General features: G+C 49.2%; 1 protein-coding gene across 14 annotated transcripts in view; it reads right to left on the minus strand.

Moving 5' to 3' along the window:
• Positions 1-23,350, minus strand: part of DLG1 (discs large MAGUK scaffold protein 1) — an 82,515-nt gene that overhangs the window by 37,506 nt on the left and 21,659 nt on the right. For 10 of the 14 annotated variants that reach the window (XM_083612613.1, XM_083612612.1, XM_083612624.1 and 7 more), the window contains exon 4: positions 22,138-22,308. In XM_083612613.1, the coding sequence (XP_083468739.1) occupies positions 22,138-22,308 (171 nt within the window). Of the gene's footprint in view, positions 1-5,780; positions 6,091-13,207; positions 13,466-22,137; positions 22,309-23,350 lie in introns of those variants that run through there. The other 4 variants (XM_083612616.1, XM_083612615.1, XM_083612614.1 and 1 more) reach the window with 2 other exon arrangements.

A 23,350-nucleotide genomic window follows, 5' to 3' on the forward strand; every position in this document is an offset into this window, starting at 1 on the left:
TTACCGATAAAGATGCTGTGCAGTGTTGAAAGTCACAACGGCTTACCAGTTACTTTCCATGTGCCCCTTCCCCAATTTCCTTGGGCTTTCAGACCCCAATCCATAGGAGGAGGCTGGAGTGCCTGGGTGGAAGCAGCAAAGACGCCCCACCTTTTCCTGTGTGGAGTCCTCCTGGGAGAGGGCCCAGGCCAGTATGCAGACTGCGCTAGACCGTGGCAGAGGGAGGTCTCCCTCGGAGAGGCACTGCTGCAAAGGACCCCAGGAGTCAGGGCTGCAGCTGTGTTTCAGAGACCCAGGACAACATGGAGCATTTTTGCCAGTCCCAGGCTCTCCTGGATTTGGCACTGCAAGGCGTAAGCAAGCACAACTTGTGGCACACCTGTTCTAGTCTTCTTGGCTTCCAATCAGCTGGATTTGTAGAGCTGAGGACAAGATGAGGTAGACTTAACTGTGGCCTTAAACCAGCAGGCCTCTCCCCCTCCCCCTCTGCACAGCCCCCAGCCCCCTTGGCACTTGGGGGGAACTGGAGTCCAGCAACCAGTGGAGAGCCACAGGTTCCCGATCCCTGTGCACCCCCAATATTTTTTTACTTTTGGGGGTGGTTTTGTTAAAAGGAAAAGAAAAAATACAGATACAAACAGTGGTTTTCCTATCAGATAATATCTTATAACCTAGTTCATATGTTAACACACACACACACACACACACATATATATGTATGTATGTATGTCCATGGCTGTACAGAGGCTATATGAACTGACATCTTTTTTATCACTGAATTTCTCTGGTTTTGGAAAGGGAAACTGTCATTACAATGTTAGCAACTGCCGCTGCCGGATCCCTGGCAGGTGGCCATCCAGCTGCTGCTTCAAAACTTCCACGGAAGGAAAGGCCACCCCCTGAAGAGGCTGTCCGTTCTGCTGCTGAACAGCTCTCACTGTCAGAAAGCTCTTCACCTGCTTAGTGGGACTCTGCCACTGGTTCGAGTCCTACCTTCAGGAGCAGCAGGAGGCAAGCTGGCTCTGACTGTGTGCTTGCCTGGAAAAGCCTCAGGGGGCCAAAGGTGGGCCAGGCAGACATCACTATCCTGCTTGCTCAGAAGAGCTCAGCACCCACCACTCTAAATTCTGACTTTCCTGGAAACCTTCTGGTGCCAACGGGTCCAGGCCTAGTTTAAAATGTCCCTCGAGTAGCCTGTCATTCTAATGAATGCTTCACGCTGCTTTTAAATGTTTTTATGGTGTTATGCTATGCACTGCCCTGAGGATTTGCAATAGGGTGGTATATAAACACTTGAATAAATATATAATAAATGACCCCCTCCAAAAAATGGGAGGGGGAGTTATCAGGATGCTCCCTCACCCCTGAGTCTTCGACATCCTTAATTCCACCCCTTGACAGGATCACTGGCCACTAAAAAGTAATTTTTGCACAGCCAGCAGTCTGTAAAGCCTGGCTGCACACACATCTATCAGCAGCAACAAAGCAGCACTTGAAGAAGCATTTGAGTATCTCTTCTTCCTGCTCCCCACACCCCTAATCACCAGAGCCCATAAGCTGCTCACGCTGCACACTCTAAACCAGGAAGACAACAGATACCAAGCAGGCTGACAAAAGCAGAGCAGGAGGTCATATTTTTGCATCCGCAAAGTCAAACCCTCAGACGTTGGGGGCGCCCTGGGCTTGCTGGGAGCCAGAGCAGAACTGCGGCTGAGTGCCCCTTCCTCCCCTTGCGTCCCCCTGCCAGGGGGGGAATCCGGGGGTGGGGGGTGGACCACAATGCTATTAAGACATCTCCACCTACCCAGAGGCATCCAGCACACACAAGGCTGAATCCACAATCACTCAAAAGAATAATGCACCTGCCATTTTTACTTCACTGGTCCTATTAGGCACTTCCACAGAGCAAGGAAGAGTGAGCAGCAAGTACTGTAACAGAAGGAGGGGAGACCTTTGGGTGCCTTCCTCCCACAACGGCCAGTCCAGGTAGGCCTCTCAAGGGGCTGCCACCCCCTGAGGTCCCCTCTAGCCACAGGCAGGGGAGGCTCTTTCTGGGAATACAAGGCAAACCTTTAGAAGGAAAGCAGAGAGACCACCCAACTTACCTAGCTTTCCACTGCCCAAGCCCTCTCACACTCTCCTTTTGAGACTTGCAGAAATGCACCCAACCCCAACATCAATTTCAGGGAGTTTATTAAGACTAAAGACCAAAGGAGAAAGGAGCAGGACAGACAGCCGTCACAGAACGTTGAAGGCCGAGTCCATCTATCCTATCCTGATCACCAATAGTCAGCATGGATTTCTGAAAAATAAGTCATGTCAGACTAACCTGATCTCGTTTTTTGACAGAATTACAAGCCTGGTAGATGAAGGGAACGCAGTGGATGTAGCCTACCTTGATTTCAGCAAGGCATTTGACAAGGTGCCCCATGATATTCTTGTAAAGAAGCTGGTAAAATGCGGTCTTGACTATGCTACCACTCAGTGGATTTGTAACTGGCTGACTGACCGAACCCAAAGGGTGCTCATCAATGGTTCCTCTTCATCCTGGAGAAGAGTGACTAGTGGAGTGCCACAGGGTTCTGTCTTGGGCCCGGTCTTATTCAACATCTTTATCAACGACTTGGATGATGGACTCAAGGGCATCCTGATCAAATTTGCAGATGACACCAAACTGGGAGGGGTGGCTAACACCCCAGAGGACAGGATCACACTTCAAAACGACCTTGACAGATTAGAGAACTGGGCCAAAACAAACAAGGTGAATTTTAACAGGGAGAAATGTAAAGTATTGCACTTGGGCAAAAAAAATGAGAGGCACAAATACAAGATGGGTGACACCTGGCTTGAGAGCACTACATGTGAAAAGGATCTAGGAGTCTTGGTGGACCACAAACTTGACATGAGCCAACAGTGTGACGCGGCAGCTAAAAAAGCCAATGCAATTCTGGGCTGCATCAATAGGAGTATAGCATCTAGATCAAGGGAAGTAATAGTGCCACTGTATTCTGCTCTGGTAGACCTCACCTGGAGTACTGTGTCCAGTTCTGGGCACCACAGTTCAAGAAGGACACTGACAAACTGGAACGTGTCCAGAGGAGGGCAACCAAAATGGTCAAAGGCCTGGAAACGATGCCTTATGAGGAACGGCTAAGGGAGCTGGCCATGTTTAGCCCGGAGAAGAGGAGGTTAAGGGGTGATATGATAGCCATGTTCAAATATATAAAAGGATGTCACATAGAGGAGGGAGAAAGGTTGTTTTCTGCTGCTCCTGAGAAGCGGACACGGAGCAATGGATCCAAACTACAAGAAAGAAGATTCCACCTAAACATTAGGAAGAACTTCCTGACCGTAAGAGCTGTTCGACAGTGGAATTTGCTGCCAAGGAGTGTGGTGGAGTCTCCTTCTTTGGAGGTCTTTAAGCAGAGGCTTGACAACCATATGTCAAGAGTGCTCTGATGGTGTTTCCTGCTTGGCAGGGGGTTGGACTCGATGGCCCTTGTGGTCTCTTCCAACTCTATGATTCTATGATTCTATCCATCCAGGGAGACTCACCTGGAGCCTTTATTATACACCTTTGGGTGCCAGGAGAAAATGTTCCTCTATAACCAGGCCTTTTGCTGATTACACACTCAAATGGCCTTGGAAATGTGTTTGTGGGACGGAGATTATTAGTTTACTTTTGTTTTTCCCTATGTTCTTTGTGTTCTTCTTTTGTAAGCTTATGTTGTGAACTGCCCTGTGATCTTCAGATGAAGAGCAGTATAAAAAAGTTAATAAATAAATGGTTGTTGCTGGCATCCATCTGCCTCGAGAGACAACGGCGTGTCCCTCCGGGAGTCAAGTCAAACCGCTGCCAAAGTGACTCCCCAGGGCACAAGCCTGGCCAGGGTGTGAAGCAGAAACAGCTCCCTTGGGCATTATGTAAATGTTCAGCACATGTAAATTAATACTACTAAAGATGCAAGCAAGTGCCCTAAAGACCTCTCAAGCCCGGCCACCCTTTAGAAGCAAAGGACAAGCAAGCCGGCCTCTAAATTGGGGCCACAGGCAAATTATTTGGCCTATTTTTACGGAGCCCTCAACCAAATGCCAATGGCCCCCTAGTGAGGCAGAGTGGCCTGGGCCCAAAGGGAGAGAAGAGGGGGGCAGAGAAAGAGGGGCAGGATCCTGGCCAGCACCCACTCTGTTCCTTCTCCCGGTCAGCAGATAAGCGTGAGAGAAAAGGCTGCCAAGCCCTGGTCCAACTGAATCCTCTACAAGCACACAGCATGTGACCTGCTTTATAAATAGGTTATTGGAATTGGACAGAATCAATATGGTCACTGGAGAGCTCTGCTCATCATGTGCTGCCCCTTGTTTCCTACCCACAAACACTCAGCCACCAAAGAATCAGGCACCCCCCTCAGAGCCCCCCACTCATCCAAATACCTTTTAAAGTGTTTAAAAAACCACTCCTGCTGCTGAAGCCCCCTCCAAAGGGTGGGCTCTGGGGGTTGCACAATTTTACAGTTCCATTCACAGAAAACCAAATCCTCAGAAAACCCACCTGAGGTTTCCTGCACAGTCACTCACAACCAACATGTGGGGAAACCACCTTCCTTGGCCTGACATCGTGGCAACTCAAGGGAGCAGGCAAGCGCTTCAAGAGCACGCCAGCCCCTTCCAGCTGACGCCTTGCGCTGGAGTCCTGCACGGAGGGAGAAGGAGCTGGGGCGGAGCCGGGGGGGGGGGCTTACCTTTTCCAAGGAGCAATTGGACCACGAGCTGTCGGAGCCCCACCCGCTGGCAGCCCTCACCTTGGCGGTGCTCTTGGTGGGGCTCTTCTTCACACTGTCGCGCAGGTTGGTGAACCTGCCCCTGTGTTTGGATGCCACAGGCAACGTGGCTGAAACACAAGGCGGCTGCCCGGCTGCATCCTGGGGCTGGAGCCCCGGAGGTGCCTCTGCCCAGGCCTTGGCGGCAGAGCCAGCATGCCTCAGAGGCCCCACTTCACAGCCGTCAGGAGCCCCACAGCAGCACTTGCGTGGGGGGGGACAGGCGGCCATCCAGGAGCCCAGTTAAGCTGCTCGGCCAGCTAAAAGGGAGCCCCGGCAGAAGCGGAGAGGCAGTGGCACATTTCCTCCGGACAGCTGAGCAAAATGCTCTCCTGGCCAGTCCAGCAGAAGCCCGGCTTTGCACGCCCTCTCCAGAGACAGAAGGCGTCCCATTGGGCAACACGCTGTCGGCCCCTTTGCCAGGCAAACAGAATCAATGCTCTGCAGAGGGAAGAGAAGCTGCGCCAAAGGTCACCTGGCACGTCCACAGTGCCTTTATGCTGCAAACTCCAACACGGCAAGGAAGCCCGAGACCCTGCGCCACGACTGAGCATGAGGGCAAATGCTCATCAGTACATCGCATGGCTGCAGGTGTGCTGGGGACGGCCAGGTCTGCTTGCCAAGGCCAGGCCAGCCCTTCTGCACTCAAATGGAATGCTGCCTCCAGGCCCTGCAAAGGAGGCAACCAAGATACCCAAAAGCTGTAACCCCCCCCCACTGCCTCTCTCCAAAGGAAAGGAAAAGCCCCCCTCAGAGAGGGCGAAGGAGGCGGAGGAGGAAGCATCCCTGCTGGAGGAGCTACCAAGCGAGGAAGTGTGTGGTGTGGTGGGCTCCAGCTGCTAGGTGAGGAGGAGGACTCCAGAGACCTCCCAAACCATCCTGCCCCAAGCTAATCTTGTGGATTGCAGCTGCTGAAGACAAAGAGTGGTAGAGTACGAGAAGGCCACCACTCTGATCCCCTACCTCCAAAGGCTGCTGTGCTTCTGTCTTGGAGGTGCAAGGGGCTGCCGGGTGGGAACTAGTCCTTAGAGATGGGCTCTGTGGATTAACAAGAGGGTCTGCATCCACCTCACTCGACAGCTCAGAATTCAGGGGGCAGTGGATGCAGCGGAGAGGCGCAGGGGCCCACCGTTGAGACACTCTGGGGCCTCTTTCCCTGGGTTTACCAGCTCTTGGACTCCCTGGGGAGGAGACCATTTCTTCAGCCCCTTCCTGGGAAGCAGGGGTCATGTGTGACTTCCAAGACCTCCTCTGAGGCAAGCCAGAGCGACCACTGTGAGGGAACAGGAGAAAGAAAACTGGACACCAACGTCTGCGGAACAGCTCAATCCAAGGTGGCTCCTGACCTGAAGACTCTCCTTCCCCAAAGTTTTTAGGTCGCTGTTTCCTCCTGGTATTCTTAGGACACAGAATTCTTTTGGTTTGACCATTCTGGTGGATCTTAATGGAACTTTCCTCATCATGGTACAGTCTGTTCAACTTCTGAAAAGGTTTGACAACCAAGGCGCGGCTTCCAATTGGCTGCAGAAGCTTCCTGCACCCAATTGGAAGCTGCGTCGATCGTTCGGGATCCAAAAAACATTTGCAAACCAGAACACTCACTTCCGGGTTTGCTGCATTCGGGAGCCGAAATGTTTGAGTTGCAAGGCGTTTGGGATCCAAGGTACGACTGTATATGATCTTGTAAGGGCTATGCCCTAAAAGGGGACATATAAATCCTTGAGATACATGAATAAAAAGCTGGCAAAGCTCAGGTGCATCAAACACCTGGGCAGAACACAGCAAGGAGCACACGATTAGCTGCCTCTGGATTCATCACATGGCCCCAGGACAAGAGACCTGTCCCAAGTATCCCCTGCATGGGCCAAGCTGCTCACAGCCTGATCTGCCACAGGACATAACATGCGCCTTACAATGGAGGGAAGAGAGAGCAGGACATGATTTCACTCTGCCTCTTACTGGGGAGAAGAGGAAGGCCCACAGAAGGTCATCAACTGGCCCCAAATAAGGCACTTTCCCCCTTGCTGAAACCTTAAGAGACAAGAGGAAAGTGAGCGCAGGAGGGTCTGATTCCAGCTGGTTTCACGTCAGCAGGAGCTAAAAGGAATTACTGGAGGTGGGGACCTAGGTGGGATATCACACAGTTGCTAGGTAACCAAGGAAGCATCTCCTATTGCTTCTTTTAAAACTGGAAGTAAAATATGATGCACCATCTCACCTAAAAACATGAACTGGCAACCTATATTATTATTATTCATCCAACATTACAGGGGAAGAAGAAGAAGAAGAAGTCGTCTGGAGAAAGGAAGAGGGGCAATTTGGTGGCTCAGGATGACATCTGTGATATACTGTAAAAATGTGAAGGGAAACATCTGTTGGTGCTTCTGCATTTGGTTGTGTGTCTGCATGACAACGAATCCATCACTGGAGAATCCCCAAGCCATTTCCGTACACAACTGCACACAAGAGGGCAGGATGCGACCCTCTCCAGACTCCAGGGCCTAAGTGTGGGGAGCAGAGGGCTGTCCTTTTGGCCTCACCTGGCACCGTAGAGCTGCCTCCACATACACACCACCAAGAACCACATGCTGCACACAGCTGTGTGAGAAAGGAGCCCCGTTTGCAAGTGCCTGCTCATGAGTAGGTGCTCCACATGGCTGAGGCACTCGACTGTGCAGGTGTCCCAGCGGCATGGAGCCTTTCCACACACAGGCAGGCGCTTGCCCACGGGGCTTTCTTTTCACACAACCATCTGCAAGAAGCACTGGCTTGGGGAAAGCGCATGACCTCAGAGAGAGGGATAAAGCTGCAGCCCCACTCCTGGCCCTGGGAAACGGCCGGCGAATTGAGGCACAATCTGGGCTCTTCAAATCTATTGACAGCTCACACAATCCCTGCCAAACAGACACAAGAAGCACTGCTCTAGTTCCCAGCAGCGAGTGGGAAGGCAGAAAAAATCTGAGAGATGCATAATAAAAACAACAGCCATGTCTTTAAATACATCAGAAGCAAGAGACCAGCCGGGGAGATGATGGAGCATTACACAAGGGAGCAAACAGAGTACTTGGGAAGGAGAGAAGCGGAATTTAATCTCTCTCTCTGTGTGTGTGTGTGTGTGCGTGTGTGTGTGTGTGTGAGAGAGAGAGAGAGAGAGAGAGAGAGAGAGAGAGAGAGAGAGAGAGAGAGACCCAAAAAATTGAGCCACATGCCAACAAGGGCTTATTGACATTAAAAGTTAACCAGTCACCAGGTCCCCACAGCATCCACCTGCGAGTTAAAGAATGTAAATGGGAATGCTGGTCTTCTAAGGAAATTACATAACTTGTCCCTAAAATCAGCCTACATTCTAGAGAACTGGAAAGTAGCCAAAGTAAGACTTGAGACTGAAAAAATTATAGGCAGGTCAGCTTCAGGCCTAGCGATATATTGATATATCGCCCAGGACCGTTATGAGGGGCTCACCACAATGGGGGTTTCACTCAGCGCTGTATCACGGGTGAAACCTCTGCCACTCCTCAGTCCCCCCCCCCCAGCACTCAGCATGCCTAGGGAGAAACAAGCTGCAGCCGGGCTGGGCTGGAGCCAGAGGGACTCAGGAGCCACGGTGGTTTTACTAGCGATATACCACTGAGTGAAGCCGCCATCGTTGCCCTCGCCTCAGCCAAGCAGTTTGACAGAGACCCAGACCCGCCACCAGTTCACACGAGTCATCAGGGGGGCAGGCGTAAATCTGCTCCTGCTCCCAAGCTGAGGAAGCCCCAATAATTTTCCTGTTTGCACAAGAGCAGGAGGAGGATCCAGACCCACTCAGCTGGGTGGGGGGAGCAAGTGGCCTCTTTCTCCCAGGAGAAGGAGGTTGCTTGCCCCCCTTCCCCTCGCAGGCGAATTAGCCTTGCCAAGGGAGCCTGTCAGGGCTCCCTCCATCTTGGGGAGTGGTCTGGATCACTCAGCTTTTGGACGCATGCCTCCCCCCCCCCAGCTGAGCAGGGGGCTTGGGCCCTGCAAGGCTCTGGGATGAAAGAGCCTCGGCTCCGCAGTGAGAGCTGTGGCAGTTTCACCCAGCTCCTCAAGGGATGGGGCCAATGCAGCTTTTTTCAACATCATGGTATATCGGCAAACCGCGATGTCTGGCTGGTGACACACTGTGATGTTGAAAACCTAATATTGCCCAGCCCTAGTTAGCTTAATATTTGTTCCAGACCGAAGGGTGGAAACTTGTGAGATACAACCATTGAGTCTTGCTGAAGCTGGATCAATGTGGCTTCTGCAAAAGGAAATCCTTACTAACATTTCAGACTGTCATTTAAGAATGCCAACAAGCAAGTTAGTAGACAGATGAACTAGTAGACATCAAATTCTTGTACTTTCAAAAGGTTTCCACCAATTCCCCGACAAAGGCTCCTGAGCAACCTTCACAGTCCTGGAATTAGCAGGTAAGTCCTCATTTGATGGGTAAATGGTTAAAGAATACAAAACAGAGCATGAGATCTACAACAAGGTGTTGCCAAAGAAAATGTTCCTATTTGGTGTGCAGGCAGCCAGTCTTGCTTTTCACCCACCTGCCAGTTTTCTATTCCCACCCCCCACAAGCCAACAGACCATCGGGATTTCTAAGACACTGAGCATGCTCAATTGTCAGTAGGATGTGATGACACAGATTGACACCAGCCCTCAGTTTGTGCTCCCCCCCCTACTTTTGCAAACCTTTGTTTGCGGGGAGGGGGGATGCTGCACAGTCTGATACACGCCCCTCTTGTTTCTCCGTCATCTTGTTTGGGCTACACAGCTGCCAGAACTCGGCACCTAATGTGATATGATAGCAGAGTAGCTCTCACAATGAAGACAGATAAGAATGGGCGCTTTTCAAAGTTTTCTCAAACAATATGGAGTTATGGGTGAGCTGAGAGGTGGCCAAATTTGCAGGTGATACCAAATTATTCACAATACAGTATTGAAAATCCAAGTGGCTTTCAGCGTTCTAAATAGAGCTCTGCTTACTAAGAAAATGTGATGCACACAGGAAGAATCTCAATCCCTCTCCTCCTCCAGCCACCCCTTCTAGGGACGTTCAGGGTTGGCAAGTTGAAATTAAACACACAGCAAGCCTTCCTGATTGCAATTTAGAAGCATTTAAGCTCAAGCAACACCTTGGAGAAAAATGCCAGACCAAATTGAGATTTAACTGCTCCACGTGCATAGATAAATAGTTTCCCAAGCTTTTTGCAATAGCATGTTTGTTTGTTATTCACCGAAATTTTGCATCTCTGCCTGTGGGACAGCAGGACACCTGCTGGCTCCTAACCATCCACCCCAGCTAACTCTGCCCCACCCAGCTAATCCTCCCCATTCATCCCTGGCTCAGCCTTTCCGTGGTGGGTCATTGCCAAAAACCTTCTTCTGAAAGCCACTGGAGTGCTTAAAGGCTTTCATACTCTGCAGTGGCAACCGCAGCTACTGGGCTGCAACTGCCCACAATGGATGCTGCAGGATTCCTGCCACAAATAATGGCATCAAGCTGCTGGGGGGCGTTTTTGTCCCTCGGTGTTTGGGCGCCTCTGAGACGGGCGCTACTGGCGCCAGCAGGGTGGCTCCAGAGCAGCACCTGCCAGAGCTACCAAGCAGCAGCCACCAGTGCCCAGAGTACAGGGATTCCCGTGATCCCTGAACATTGGCTGAGCGGCTGGGGGCGATGTGAGTTCTTGCCCACAGCATCTGGAGGGCACCGAGGGGGGGCGGGCTGCCCTCTGCACTGAAGCATCCAGACAGGCCTGTTCTTTCCATGTTTCATACGCTAACCACCTTGTTTTACTAATTCAGACCTGGCTGCCAATTCATTTGCAAGCCCAGCCCCACAGGCTGGTTTCAACCTACAACTCTTGGAAACCTCCTGTGAATTTTGCTCTCGCAGGTGCCAGACAACGTGCTCCTGTCACCCAGGCATCGGATCGCAAGTATGACCATATCCAAGTCTTCATAGGTGTTCAAGAAGCATCTGTTCTTTTTACATTCTTGCAAGATTTTGGCTAATTAATGTTCCTGTATACATATACATGTGTGTGTGTGTCTTACATTTTATATTAGGAATGCCTTTATAATTAGACGTTGTTTTGAGCCAATTTTGTAGCAAGTGACAAATCAATGTAAAAAACAGCAATGATGATTATGTATACTATAGCTGAGAAAAAGTGTCACCAAGGTCAACAGGATACCTGTGTGGTCAGCAAGCAGTCAGGGAAGCTGGGAGGAGGCCAGGAGGCTCCCTTTAAAAACCAGAAGGGCTGCTCACATGAGGGGAACAAAAAGGAACACAAACTCTGGCAAAAGGAAGACAAGCAGACAGTAAGGGGTACAGCAGATAGCCAAGACCATTAGAATCCACAATAAAAAATATTTCAACGAATCAGGGGAAGCAACTGGACCATTTGAGAACAAGGGAGTTAAAGGTGTGCTAAAGAGGTTGGAGCAATTCCACTATGAGAAAAGGCTGTGAGGGGCTTTTTGGTTTTGGGAAAAAAACAACACTAAACTATTTTAAAAAACTAGTTTAGGTGTGGCATGATAGAAGTCTATGAAATCATGCCGGGTGTGGTAGAAATAAAGACAACTTTGTCTTCCTGTTACATAACACTAAAAGAACCCAGAGGTATCCAACAAAGCTAAATATTGGAGAATTAAGGATGGGCAAGTATTTCTTCACACAGCACAGACGTACAACTATAGAATTTACTCCCAGGGGTTGCAGCGATGGCCACCATCTTGAATGGACGGCTTTGAAAGGGTTTAGCCAAATTAGTGGAGAATTAAGCTCAACGGCTTCCAGATATGAGGTCTCGGAATATTAGCTGTTGGGGAACAACAGTGGGGAGAGCACTGATGTCCTGCTTGCAGGCTCCTCATAGGAGCATCGGGTTGGCCACTGTGAGAACAGGAACGTGGACAGACAGGCACCAGCTGCCGTCTGGACCAACCTAAAGGCCAGCCCCACATAGAGCCGACTGCAGTAATCCAAGCTTGAGGACAACTGCACGGACAACTGTGGTCGAGGGATCCGAACTCAGGAGCAGCTATACTTGTCTTACCAGAGTAGATGAAAGCACCAAAAGATACCAAACTTACTGAATACATATGCCAAGATCAAACTAGAGCAGATCGGCATCAGATGGAGAAGAGAAATTCAGCTGGTTCAAGGATTGTCAGCATCTTTGGAACAATTTGGCAGGAAGTCTAAGTCAACACTCTTGCAGGAGCATCAGAATGGGATGATGCTCCTGGAACAAGAGAATGGGATGCTTGGGCAGCGAAGAGCAACAGAATGCTAGCAAAAAAGTGGTATGGACATCAAGGGCCTGAACATGTGCAAAGAAGGACATGCCCCCTTCCCTCTCTGCCTATATCTGCAATACAGGCCTGTCTTGTGGGCTTGTGGCTGGTATAAACCATGGAGGTGGGAGAACTCAAGTCGAAAAGGCAAGTCCTAAGTAAAGGCTGAGAAAAGGCCACAAGGGAGCATGTGGGTGTCAGATATTGACAAAGGTGCCAAAAAGGAGGAGAAAACTTGCCCTATCTATATCCACCCAGGAAGGAACTTGAAAGTAATGTGCTTGAGTTACAGGAAGGAAGCAGCCCAACATTTTTTCATAGCTCTCAGAGCAGCCCAGCAGGAGCCAAGGCTGCCTTGCAAAGCTGTGGAAATTCACCCCTTGGAAACTTTTCAAACAAAGTTGGGAAAGTTACAATCCCAGGGATGCTCTGGGAATAAAAGTGCTCTCCTTTCCTGCACTCAGGGTGGGAAACTGAACTCACTGCCCTCCCGGCCTGGTCGTTTCCTGGGGCTCTGCAGAGACAAGCCTCCCGGGTCTTGGCTGCCAGCTCCTGTAAAGAGGCACTTCCAACTCTGTTCTCTTCCTTTATCTCACCAGGCCTACCAAGACCCCGTTGGGGTCAGACATCTCAGCCATGGTGACCCAGAGCCCTCGGAACAGAGTCAGGACTCTTCACTCCAGGACAACGCTTGCCCACCCAACCAAACAAGGCCATGCAGCCTGCTACTTGTGCCCTAGGTTGCCCTCCCAGCCTCTCCCTGGAATCCAGCTGTTTGACTAAGTCTAATTTTGCAGCCTCAATCGTGTCAGACATTTGTGCCAAAATCCCCATTTATGTGGCAGGTCAGAAGAAATGTTAAGCCACCAAGCTGGTGTTCATGCAAGTTTTTAATATGCTCAAAGCCAAATCCAGGCACCTATGAGGCTGACTGCAATATTCCTTCCTCTTCTAACCCTGCCCTAATCCTGGCAGCTGTGGAAGGAGATCCCATTGCCAGATCCAGCCCTTCTATCGATGGCTGCCCTCCCTCTCCCCCCCCCCCCGGATTTCAACAAGTGACGCTTTACCTGGCTGGAGCTGGCAGCCACAGAGATGCAGTCAAAGAAGAAGAAGCGATGCCTGCGAGTGAAGAAGGCAGCAATCTGCTGCCAGCGCGAAGTCTCGGCCGCCTCGGAAGGCAGGGCATCCCCAGAGCCCTTCTTTGCCCACAGCTTCTGCTTGGGCCCTCCCGAGCTATGGCCGGATCCAGTGTTGCCGCCCCGACTGGTGCGCGAGTAGAGCAGAGTGTTGTTTCCAAAAATGTAATTCATCTCTGCAGCCCAGCAGGTGGCTGGCTGGCAGGCAGGCAGGCAGGCAGGCAGGCAGGCAGGCAGGCAGGCAGGCAGGCAGGCAGGCGTGGGTCCCCGTCAGCTGCTGAGCCACAGTGAGTGATCAGCCAAATGGCAGGCAGGATTACAGCTGCATCACTCAGGGAAGGACAGCAGCCAGCCTCACTCACTCAGGCTCCTCTCCAGGCCAGCTCCCATCCATCGCGCCCGTGGCCAGACTCTTGCCGCACCTGTTACTCCCCCGGGGGGCACTTCCATGGGTGGAAGGCAAAGGGGCAATCCTGCCACCTTCCAGGCTATTATCTGCTTCTGTGGTCTGCCAAGATCAAAAACCTCCTCCTTTTGTCAGCAGTGAGGCAGGCGGAGTGGAACTCGGGGAGAGAGACCCATTAGCAGGTAGAGAGGGATGCTGCCGGCATCAGACAACAGATGCTCTCTGGGGACGCCTGACAAAGCACAGCGCTGGGCGGGTGGGAGGAACACCCGGAGCCAATCGCCACCAGCGCCTGTGCGAAAAAGCCAGAGGTGCCTTGCGGCTGCTTGCAGCCACTCCAGAAAAGGGGGAGCAGCACTGCCCACCCACCTCATGGCCAAACAGTTATTAATAATATGGAAGCATCTTTAAACACACACAGACCAGAAGCCCCTTTTAAGCCTCAGAACAAATCTCTGAAACTACACAGGTGGCAGTTTCGGCAAGCCCACCAAGCAGGTTCCATTTCTCACCTATTAGAAACTAGCAGCAACAGTAATTGCTCATACTATTTCCTCCATCCCATAATAAACCAACAAGCAGCTGCTATATTGTGCATCGTTAGGTGTTCACAATCCCTGTCTGCAGGCTAACAAGGCAAGACTGAGACACCCGTAAAGCAGGACGCATCTCACACAAAGGGGAGGAAGAAAACTGGAACCAGAGATGGAGATTCATGTCACTGGGGGAAAAGACCACGTCCAAATAATTCTCTTGAAGCAAAAGCCCCTACGCAGAAGTGCTCCTGCATCCCCATCAGGCCACATCCTCTCTTTTTAAGGTGATACAACAGCCCCGTGAATATCCAAAAATAAGGTGCCACAGCAGAAAATTAGGAAGACTGGGGTTCACAAACTGTACTTAATACAAAATACAGCTTCTAAGCTGCTCAGTGAGGCACCCAGCTTTGCACACACCAAGCTCTCTACTAACTGCCTCTCAGCTACTGAGCCAAGTTCAGGGTCCAAGCCCTAAGCAACCTGGAACCAGGGTGCCCGGACGCTGGTCACTTTGTGACACAGAAGAGGGCTCTTGCTGTGGCAGCAGCACCCTTAGCTTGAGAGAGGGAGATGGAGACAACAAGCAACGTTAAATGCCTCTTATAGACGTTTATGCTTACCCAAACTTCCCTGGACTCCGATTCCTGGTTCTTAAGCTTTCTTTTAGTGTTCTACTAAGTTTTATCTATGGTATATAGTTTTATTCTCTTCTTGAGCTTCCTAAAGGGAAATGTATTGTTTTTCTTTTGCTCCTGATTATATTTTAACTGCTTAAGAGATTTATGTTTATCTTAAGCAGCACATAAATTTCATACATAAATTAATGAATACAACCACCTAATGGAAAATCTGTATCTCCTCGAGCTGCTGACTCGCAAATAACAACAGAGGTTCTCCAGAGAGTCATTTTGCTTTGGCTGCTGCCCATCACTCCGCGTCCTAGCACTTTCCATTCTGTTGCAAGCTTCCCTCTCCAGAGAAGGGGCCCAGCTCAGTGATGGAGCACACGCGGCAGGTGCAAAAATCTCCAGGTAGGCAACTCCAGCCTGACATCACAACAGCCGCTGCCAGTTGGTACAGAGACAGGACCAGGCCAGGTGGCCTAAAGGTCTGGCTAGGTAATAAGGTTGCTCATTGTGCTCCTCCTGCTCTTCGCTTATCTGATACTGCAAGTTGCCCCATAGACTGACTGCATAATAATACAGTCATACCTCATGTTACGGCCACTTCAGGTTATGTGTTTTCGGGTTGCGGACCGCAGGAAACCTGGAAGTACCGGAACGGGTTACTTCCGTGTTTTGCTGCTCGCACAGAAGCGCTAAATCGTGCTTCACACATGTGCAGAAGCGCCAAATCGCACCAGCGAAGACGCAACACTTCAGGATGCAAACTCTGCGGGTTGTGGACGTGCCTCCGTCATGGATTATGTCCGCAGCCCAAAGTTCCACTGTATATACATGAATATTCAACAATGCTAGTTGAGTGGTTTCTGGAAGGAATTATTCAGATAATTTAGAATTATGGTACTGTATTCTGTAGGTACTTGAAAAAGTTCTAGATGGACTTTTGATCACCTCCCCTAAGTCATTAATGAGATAAAAATGCAAAGAGCTCCTTGGGACACCAGAAGAGTCTTCTGGACAAGGCCAGGGGCCCATTCGGTCCAACATTTGCTGCTCACCCTGGCCAACCAGATGCCACTATGGGAAGTCCCCAAGCAGCTCCTCTCTTCTCCTGCACTTCCTGGAACTGGTTTTCAGAACATGTGAGAGTGGGAGCCTTCGAGGACTCAGGCTCAGTTCAGAGGTTACTCAACAGACAAGTAAACATGGAAAAACCTTCAATAGTAGGAAGCTGGAAAATTATCAACTCAGAGCAGCAGCAAACCTCTAAAACCTCTTACTGGCTAACAGCAACATACAGTGATTTAATATCCTCCAACATCTCAACAATATGCAATCAAAATTAATTTTAACTCTTTCTCCTTTAGTGACTGTCAGGAGAGAAAGGTCGGGCCCTGGGCATGTGTGTGTCTTCCTTACTTGAGCCTGCGGCTGAGTCAGCATCAAATATAAGAACCTCTGCTCTAATTTGGGCCTGGCTTAATGTGCAAGACTTAATTTATTTTAGTTTAAAATTACATCCAGTCTTCACAGAAGCCAATGACATGTGAGGCTCCTACAAGGAGCCTTGAGAGGGAATGTAAATGAATGACTTTTGCTGCAATCTGAGAGGTGGGGGGGTTTGCTTTCTTTTTATAGAATTTATTTGCATGCAAAAGCTATACCGTAATAGGGACAATGTAATTAACAGATGATTAACATTACTACATGAGCAATAATATCATGTTCCTCTTTGCAAAAGTATCGTGTTATTTCTCTCACGTATCACATGGGGACATCCCAAAGGAAACCAAGCTAAGATTACTTTAATGAACACTGTCAAAACAGAAACAGAAGCTATCACAGATAAAAGCTGTGGGGATTTTTTTTACTGGAATCCAAACCGGGGGGGGGGGGTTTAGCCTACTTAGAGCAATCCTAGGAGGGATGGCTGAGGGGCCAGAGGATGCTGTGGGCCTCTCACTTCTCCACTGTGGGGGGGGGTCCTTGCAGGTGGAGCAGGGGGGCTGCCTTTGGAGGCCACAATACAGCAGTTGCAGGAGAAGAAAGTTTGGCTTTTGCCAGTGAGGTTACAGTGACAGAGCAAACAGATTCAAAGCTTTACTAGGAAACTATTTTTATTGGAATACTTACTTGACAGCTTTGGGGGTTCGACTAGACGGCTCTTGGGGTCCCTTCCAGCCCTATGATTCAATGTCATACCCTTACCTTACCTTATTTAAAAGAAAATATATAGGCACTGAATACGATCAACATGCTAACTGTAGCATGCTGGACGGCTGGCATTATGTTCATTTATTTATGTTCCTAATTTATTTCAGGAAACAATGCATTTCTAAAAATTCAAAAATTTCCACCCCACATAACTGATGTTCTCCAAATGCTACTGAAATGGATGTGTGTTAAGCAAAGATGCTTTTTGTTGGGCTTCAGCCAGGGAGGCTAAACCAGTCAAGCTCTTCTATGGGACTGGCAAGCAGCGTGACCCACCAGCCACTGAAGCCACGTGCAAACTGGGATGACGCAGGGCTCACTCTTAACAGGGCTTTTAAATGGCCGGCACCTTATTCATAGCTGCAATGGGCACCATGGGTAGAAGGACAAAGACTTGAGACCGAGGAGGGGATACAGTCCTGCGTGTGGTCTTTTCCAGTGCAACGTGAAGACCTTATTTCCCCAAGGCTTCTAGTTTTCAAAACAGACATTTTGGCAGTGCTGTTTTTTTCTGCTGTGGTTTTCACTTTGGATTTATCTATTTGGAGTTGTCTTCTACATTTTGTCTGGAAGGGCTGGTTTTCTTTTTCTTTTTCTCCTGACCAGTGGATCACAGCAAGGAGAATGTGGGAGGGAGAAAGAGGGTTGGAGACAAGGAAGCAGCCCTTGGACGGAAGCACCACAACAGCAGGGAACTCACGGGATGGGGACGGGAGAGCCCACTGCATATCCTGCGAGTTTTGTGTTGTGCTCAGATCAAGCAAGTTGCCTGCCAGTTGGCTTTATCGGATGACCCCCCAATCCCTAGTAAAAGCTTCTATCTATCCCCTTGCCTGGGTCCACACTCAAATGAAGAGTGGAGGCATCAGGTATATGTACTTCAAGAGGGGAGAGGATACAAAGGCTAATAAATGTTCCAATCCTTGAATGGCAGAGATGTGGAACCTTAAGCATCATTCTTTCTTTTTCTTAAAAAACACACACACATTCAAAGCAAAAAAACAGCACCTCTGGGGGAAGATGTGGCTTGGTCCTAGGAGCAAACAGATTGAGCTCTGGAAGATTTGGCACCCCCACCAGAGAAGCCCAGCATCAGTCAAGCTCTGGATCCAGCTGCATCACCAACAATGAAGTGCACAAACATTACTGTACAAAAGCAAAGGACCCTCTGAAGATGCCCGAAATCTTCCTGAATCTGACTCCAGGGATCTCCCCACCTCTGGTCTTGAAAACACCCCCGTAATAAGCGTGGTTTAAATATTTGTAAATTGCAGAATGCCAAAAGAAGATACATGTTTTCTATGTATCAGAAGTATCTCCCCTTGAATTAAGAACCGGACCACCATTAGGCTATGTTAGTTCACCTACCAAAATATGAAGATTGAAGTGCCTGGACTGCCGGACACTCTTTAGGATCCTCCTGCTCATCTTCTGAGCATGCCACATTGAAATGAACATGGTGGCCTTATTACAAGTTGCTCCAAAAACGTCTTGCAGTGGAGAAGCAAACAGCTCAGCTCAAAGCAGAATCATAAGCAGCAGCTGTGATGGACGGACAGACGGGCACTGCCTCCCCCCTCCCAACTGCCTTAGTGCCTCTTGATTAATCCAACTTCCGTCTGTTACACGTTCTGCCCACTTCAGATCCACAGATTATGCTGCTCCCAAGTGAAGAGTCTTTCTTGCCCAGTTATCCAGGTCAAGGAGCCACCCACTGAGACCCTTCTGCTCCCACCTAGAGAGGAAAGATGCCTCACCTCCAGCCAACAAAAACACCTAGAACCTGTTCTTCACCAATGCTTTGCAAACAGATCCCAAGCTGACCCTGGGTTTACATTGGGGAACAGGCATAGGAATGGCTGCAACCAAGCCTCCAGCCACGACGGCTCTGGAAGCAGCCCCAGGGCACACAGGTGCCCCTTCCGGGTGGAGCACTCCCCCCCCCCCCGAACAGGCAGTCTTTCTCATTCCCAGGCCCAAGAACCGCCCACCCATCCACAAGAGCACCTCCAGCCTTGTCAAAATCCCACTTCAGTTTGCTGGCCCTCATCCAGCCCACCACAGAGTCCAGGTGCGTCTCCCTGGCCACACCACAGATGTCACAGAAACTGTGCTGAGTATTATCAGCATACGGATGGCACCACTGCTGCCTGATGTTTATTGTATGTTTTGGTTTTATTATGTATCAAATCCTGGGACTGCATAGATGAAAGGTAGGAATGAAACTGAACAAACAAACAGGGCTGCATTCACCTGCCAGTTTACTTCGTTTTCATGACTTTTCCTTAACTGTTAAGTCCACATTATATTTCAGTTTTCATACAACGTAAAAGCCACTTCTCAAACTATTGCAGTGCAGTGCAAGCTTAGTGCTCATTTTTGCTTCCAGAAAAAAACTGCTTACAAATAACAGAGCAAGTTTAGCATTTGTTTCCATATGTTCCACTATATTCCGCTATAGTTCTGTTACGTTGTGTGTAAACTCAAACCTAACATGGAAATCAACAGTTGGGGAAGGCCATGAGAATGGAATCAATGGTCACGTGAATGCAGCCAAAACAGTATTTGGATAACCTGAGAGGCCTGTGGCCAAGGTCTTCCTTTGCAACATCTCCACCTAGAGGCCATTACAAAAGCAAATGCCCCGCCAAAGATTTCTGTTCAGAGGGACAACCACCACAGAGCAGAGTTCGAATTCCTCAGCCAGCCAGCCAATCTCTGCAGGCCCACATTAAGCCATTCCATTGCATTAAGCCGCTTCAGGGTCCCTGAGGATTCTGCCCCTAGCAGAGGAAGGCAGGCAGGCAGACGAGGCAGCTGCCCCCACCCTCCGAATCCCTGAGCAGGCTGCTTCTTCCTGTCTTTCTGGAGCTGGGAGACCTGCTCTGCCTCCATCCTCCCCTGGGCTGGTCCAGGTAAGAAGAGGCTGGCATGGGGTGTGTTTCAAGGCAGGGCTGGGGAGAAGGAAAGGGCAGGAGGCATCTGCCATTGACTGCTGTGGGTTACTTCCAAGTTCTGACACCAGCTTCCCGTATTCCCTGCCTGACACTGCTATCTGCCTCAGTTCTTCAAGCCCCCTTCCTGTCAAAGTGAGTCCAGGCCCACCTATCTGCCATCTCACTGTGAGGATGGCAGAGGCAAATAGCTCATTCAGCCTCTCCTTTAGCACACCTCAGGCCCCGATGTGTGCAGGGTTAGAAACAGAGAGAGGAAAGCCAGGAGCTAAAGGGCACCTTAAACCAAGGTTATGGGCGCAACACCGGAATGTCTAGGCCCGCTTTTTATAACAAGAATACAAAGCTGAAAGTGAATGAACTGCAGCTAAAATATTCATGTTCATTTTTCACATGGTCTAGTCCTTTGTGTGCCCCCTCCCTAATATTCTTAAGAGGGTCTCTTCTCCAGTCTTCAGAGAGTAGCTGGAAGTGGGGAGGCAGAAAAAGGTCCTCCTTTCCTTCCACTCTGCAATTTTAATCTGAAATCTTAGGCACAGTATTTGCACCCAGAGCTCAGAAACTGCTCACGCTAATGAAATTCCCTATCACAAAATGCGCCTAGAACAACGGGAGTTTCAAACACTGGGTGTGTCCAAAGCCCACGAAGAATTTTGCATGATGCATCATTCAACATACTTCACATGCATTCTTATGAAGCAGCTTGACAGAAGCAACCCTATTCTGCAGGTGGTAGCAATAGGGAGGGGGCTGAGGGTACAGCTGCTTTCCTAAGGCGGCCTTCCCCAACCCGGTTGGTGCACTACAACTCCCATCAGTCCCACCCACCACGGTCAATGTTCAGGGATGATGGGAGTTGCAGACCAGTTGCAGCTGGAGGGCAGCATGTTGGGGGAGGGTGACCTGAGGAGTTCATGCCCAGCCTCCCAGCACACCATCTGGACTGTGCCAGCTGCACCACAACCTCCCATGGCAGCCTCCCCTCTCCTGAACTGCTTTTACACCATCCACCATCCACCTTTCTGTTGTTTAAACAAGGACTCTTCTTGTCCGGTTCATCATGGTCTTTCCATCCCAGCCCATGAGCCATTCCGCTTTTCAAAAACAGCCCACCAGCTGCTGCTCCCTAGTACTGAAAGAACTGCTTCAGGGTCCCGCCCTTCTCACAGCTGTCCTCCAGCCCCACTGGCAGCTTCTCCACAGCCCTCTTGAACCCACTGCCCAGAACTCACCACCCAAGGCAACCTTGTGCTGAGCAGGGAACTCCTGAATCTCAGAACCCCACGCCACTCCCACTGCTGCCACCATGATACAAAAGGTCAATGCCAGGTCAGTGCAGGCTCAAAATTTGCCAGCAGTCCAGTTCCTGTGTGTGTTGTTCTGAGCACCCCTCTTTTAAGGTCACATATTATTATCAGAGAAACTGTGGGGTGGGATAAGTGAAGGCAAGTGACAACAATAAGATGTAAGCCATTCACTGTTCCCGCTCAGGCTGCACAGAAAAAGCATTTTGCTTTCATTCTGATTGTGCAGATAAAAGATAACAAATGGATTTCTACAGGATGGGGTATTAGTATGTGAAAACAGTCCAGATCCACTGATCCCCAGGCATGAACCTTCAGATAGTGGAAATGTCAGGCGCCATCCTGGTACCCAGGCATCTTCACTTACTCGTAAGTAGCTGATAGCCAGTTGTAAAATGCCCCTGACACCTGGCTAATTTCGCAAATTGTTGGGAAACCCTGCTCTCAACCCTAAACTCAACTGAATAAAAAATCTTACAACAAAGGGATACTCGGGTTTTCATGCCATAACCTAGAAATAGACTAAGAATTTGCAGACAAAATCCTACACAGCCATCAAAACAATGATTTGTGAGAGAGTGAAACCTTAGATTCCTCAAACAGGAAGAACCGGTTACCTTGCTTCAGAGATGCAGTAGGAAATGAATGAATAACACGTCAGAACTTCATGTTATGATGAGAACCCACCAATTAGAAAGACATAAGGGTAGGACTTGGAATGAACATGAAATCTTTACAACAAGAAGAAGGCATGCAACTTTTCACCAGACACCTGACCCATCATACCCAAAGAGGCTCTGAAATATGTGCACGCCTCCTACCTTGACTGGCGAAATGTGAGAGTGGGACACAAATCCATGGACACTCTCAACTTGAGAGAGGCTCTTCTCAGAAACATGCACAAGCTCTGGAGCTGCTGCCTCACTGGGAGTTTCCCGGGGGGAGCCGTGCTCTGGCGAAGGAGTGTCATCGTCATCTTGAGAACGGTATTTCTGGGGGAGGAAAAAAGGTTCAAAAGGAGACCAATTTTACAAGGCAAACCTCAACAACACAACTTGCTTCCCCAACTTAAGAGGGGAAGAAGGCGGCAACAAGAGAGCGCTGGCTTCTCTGCAACGGTCCCAGCACAGGCTGCCCAAGTTGCGCATCAAGGTTGCGCCCCTCCGCTTGTGCAGCGGAGTCTCTGCCAGACTCCACCCCCCCCATGTAGAACCACCCGTTTTTACTTATTTATGACATTTAAATTCCATCTTTCTGCAGACCAGAATTCAAGACACCTTAAGTCAAAATGACACACATACTCATCCCAGAAAATGCCACAAATAATAATTATTATTATTATAATAATTATTATTATTATTAATTTCATTTCTATGCCACTTTATGCTTTTTAAAAAGAAATCTCCAAGTGGCTTACAACCTACATTAAAACATCAAATAAAACAATCCAGAATAAAGCATCAATGAATATTTTTTTTTTATAATATTTTTATTCAAGAATTTTTTCCATATAAACATAACATACATAAACATACAAAGACAAAAACAAAACAAAAAACATGTACCATTTCATATCCTTATTTCTTATACCTTTCTTCCCCGACTTCCTCATGCCTCCCTTTTCTGTATTCCAAATTCTTATCGATTACTCAGCAAATCTTCCCTTATTTTAATTTAGATTTAAACTAATCTTCCTTATTCTCCTTGTCTTAACCATTGCTAATAGCAACCATTTACTTTCCAGTCCAACATCATTCTAACTTTCATTAACTTTGTGATATTTCTTTAAATAGTCCTTGAATTTTTTCCATTCTTCTTGCGCTGCTTCTCTTCCCTGGTTTCGGATTCTGCTCGTCATTTCTGCCAAGCCCATGTAGTCTATCACCTTCATCTGCCATTCTTCCAGTGTGGGTAGCTCTTGCGTCTTCCAGTACTTCGCAATGAGTATTCTAGCTGCTGTTGTAGCATACATAAAGAAAGTTATATCCGTCTTTAACACCCCTTGGCCGACAATACCCAAGAGAAAGGCCTCTG

This window comes from Podarcis filfolensis (assembly GCF_964270895.1).
Source record: "Podarcis filfolensis genome assembly, chromosome: 5".
In the NCBI taxonomy this organism is placed as follows: Eukaryota; Metazoa; Chordata; class Lepidosauria; order Squamata; family Lacertidae; genus Podarcis; species Podarcis filfolensis.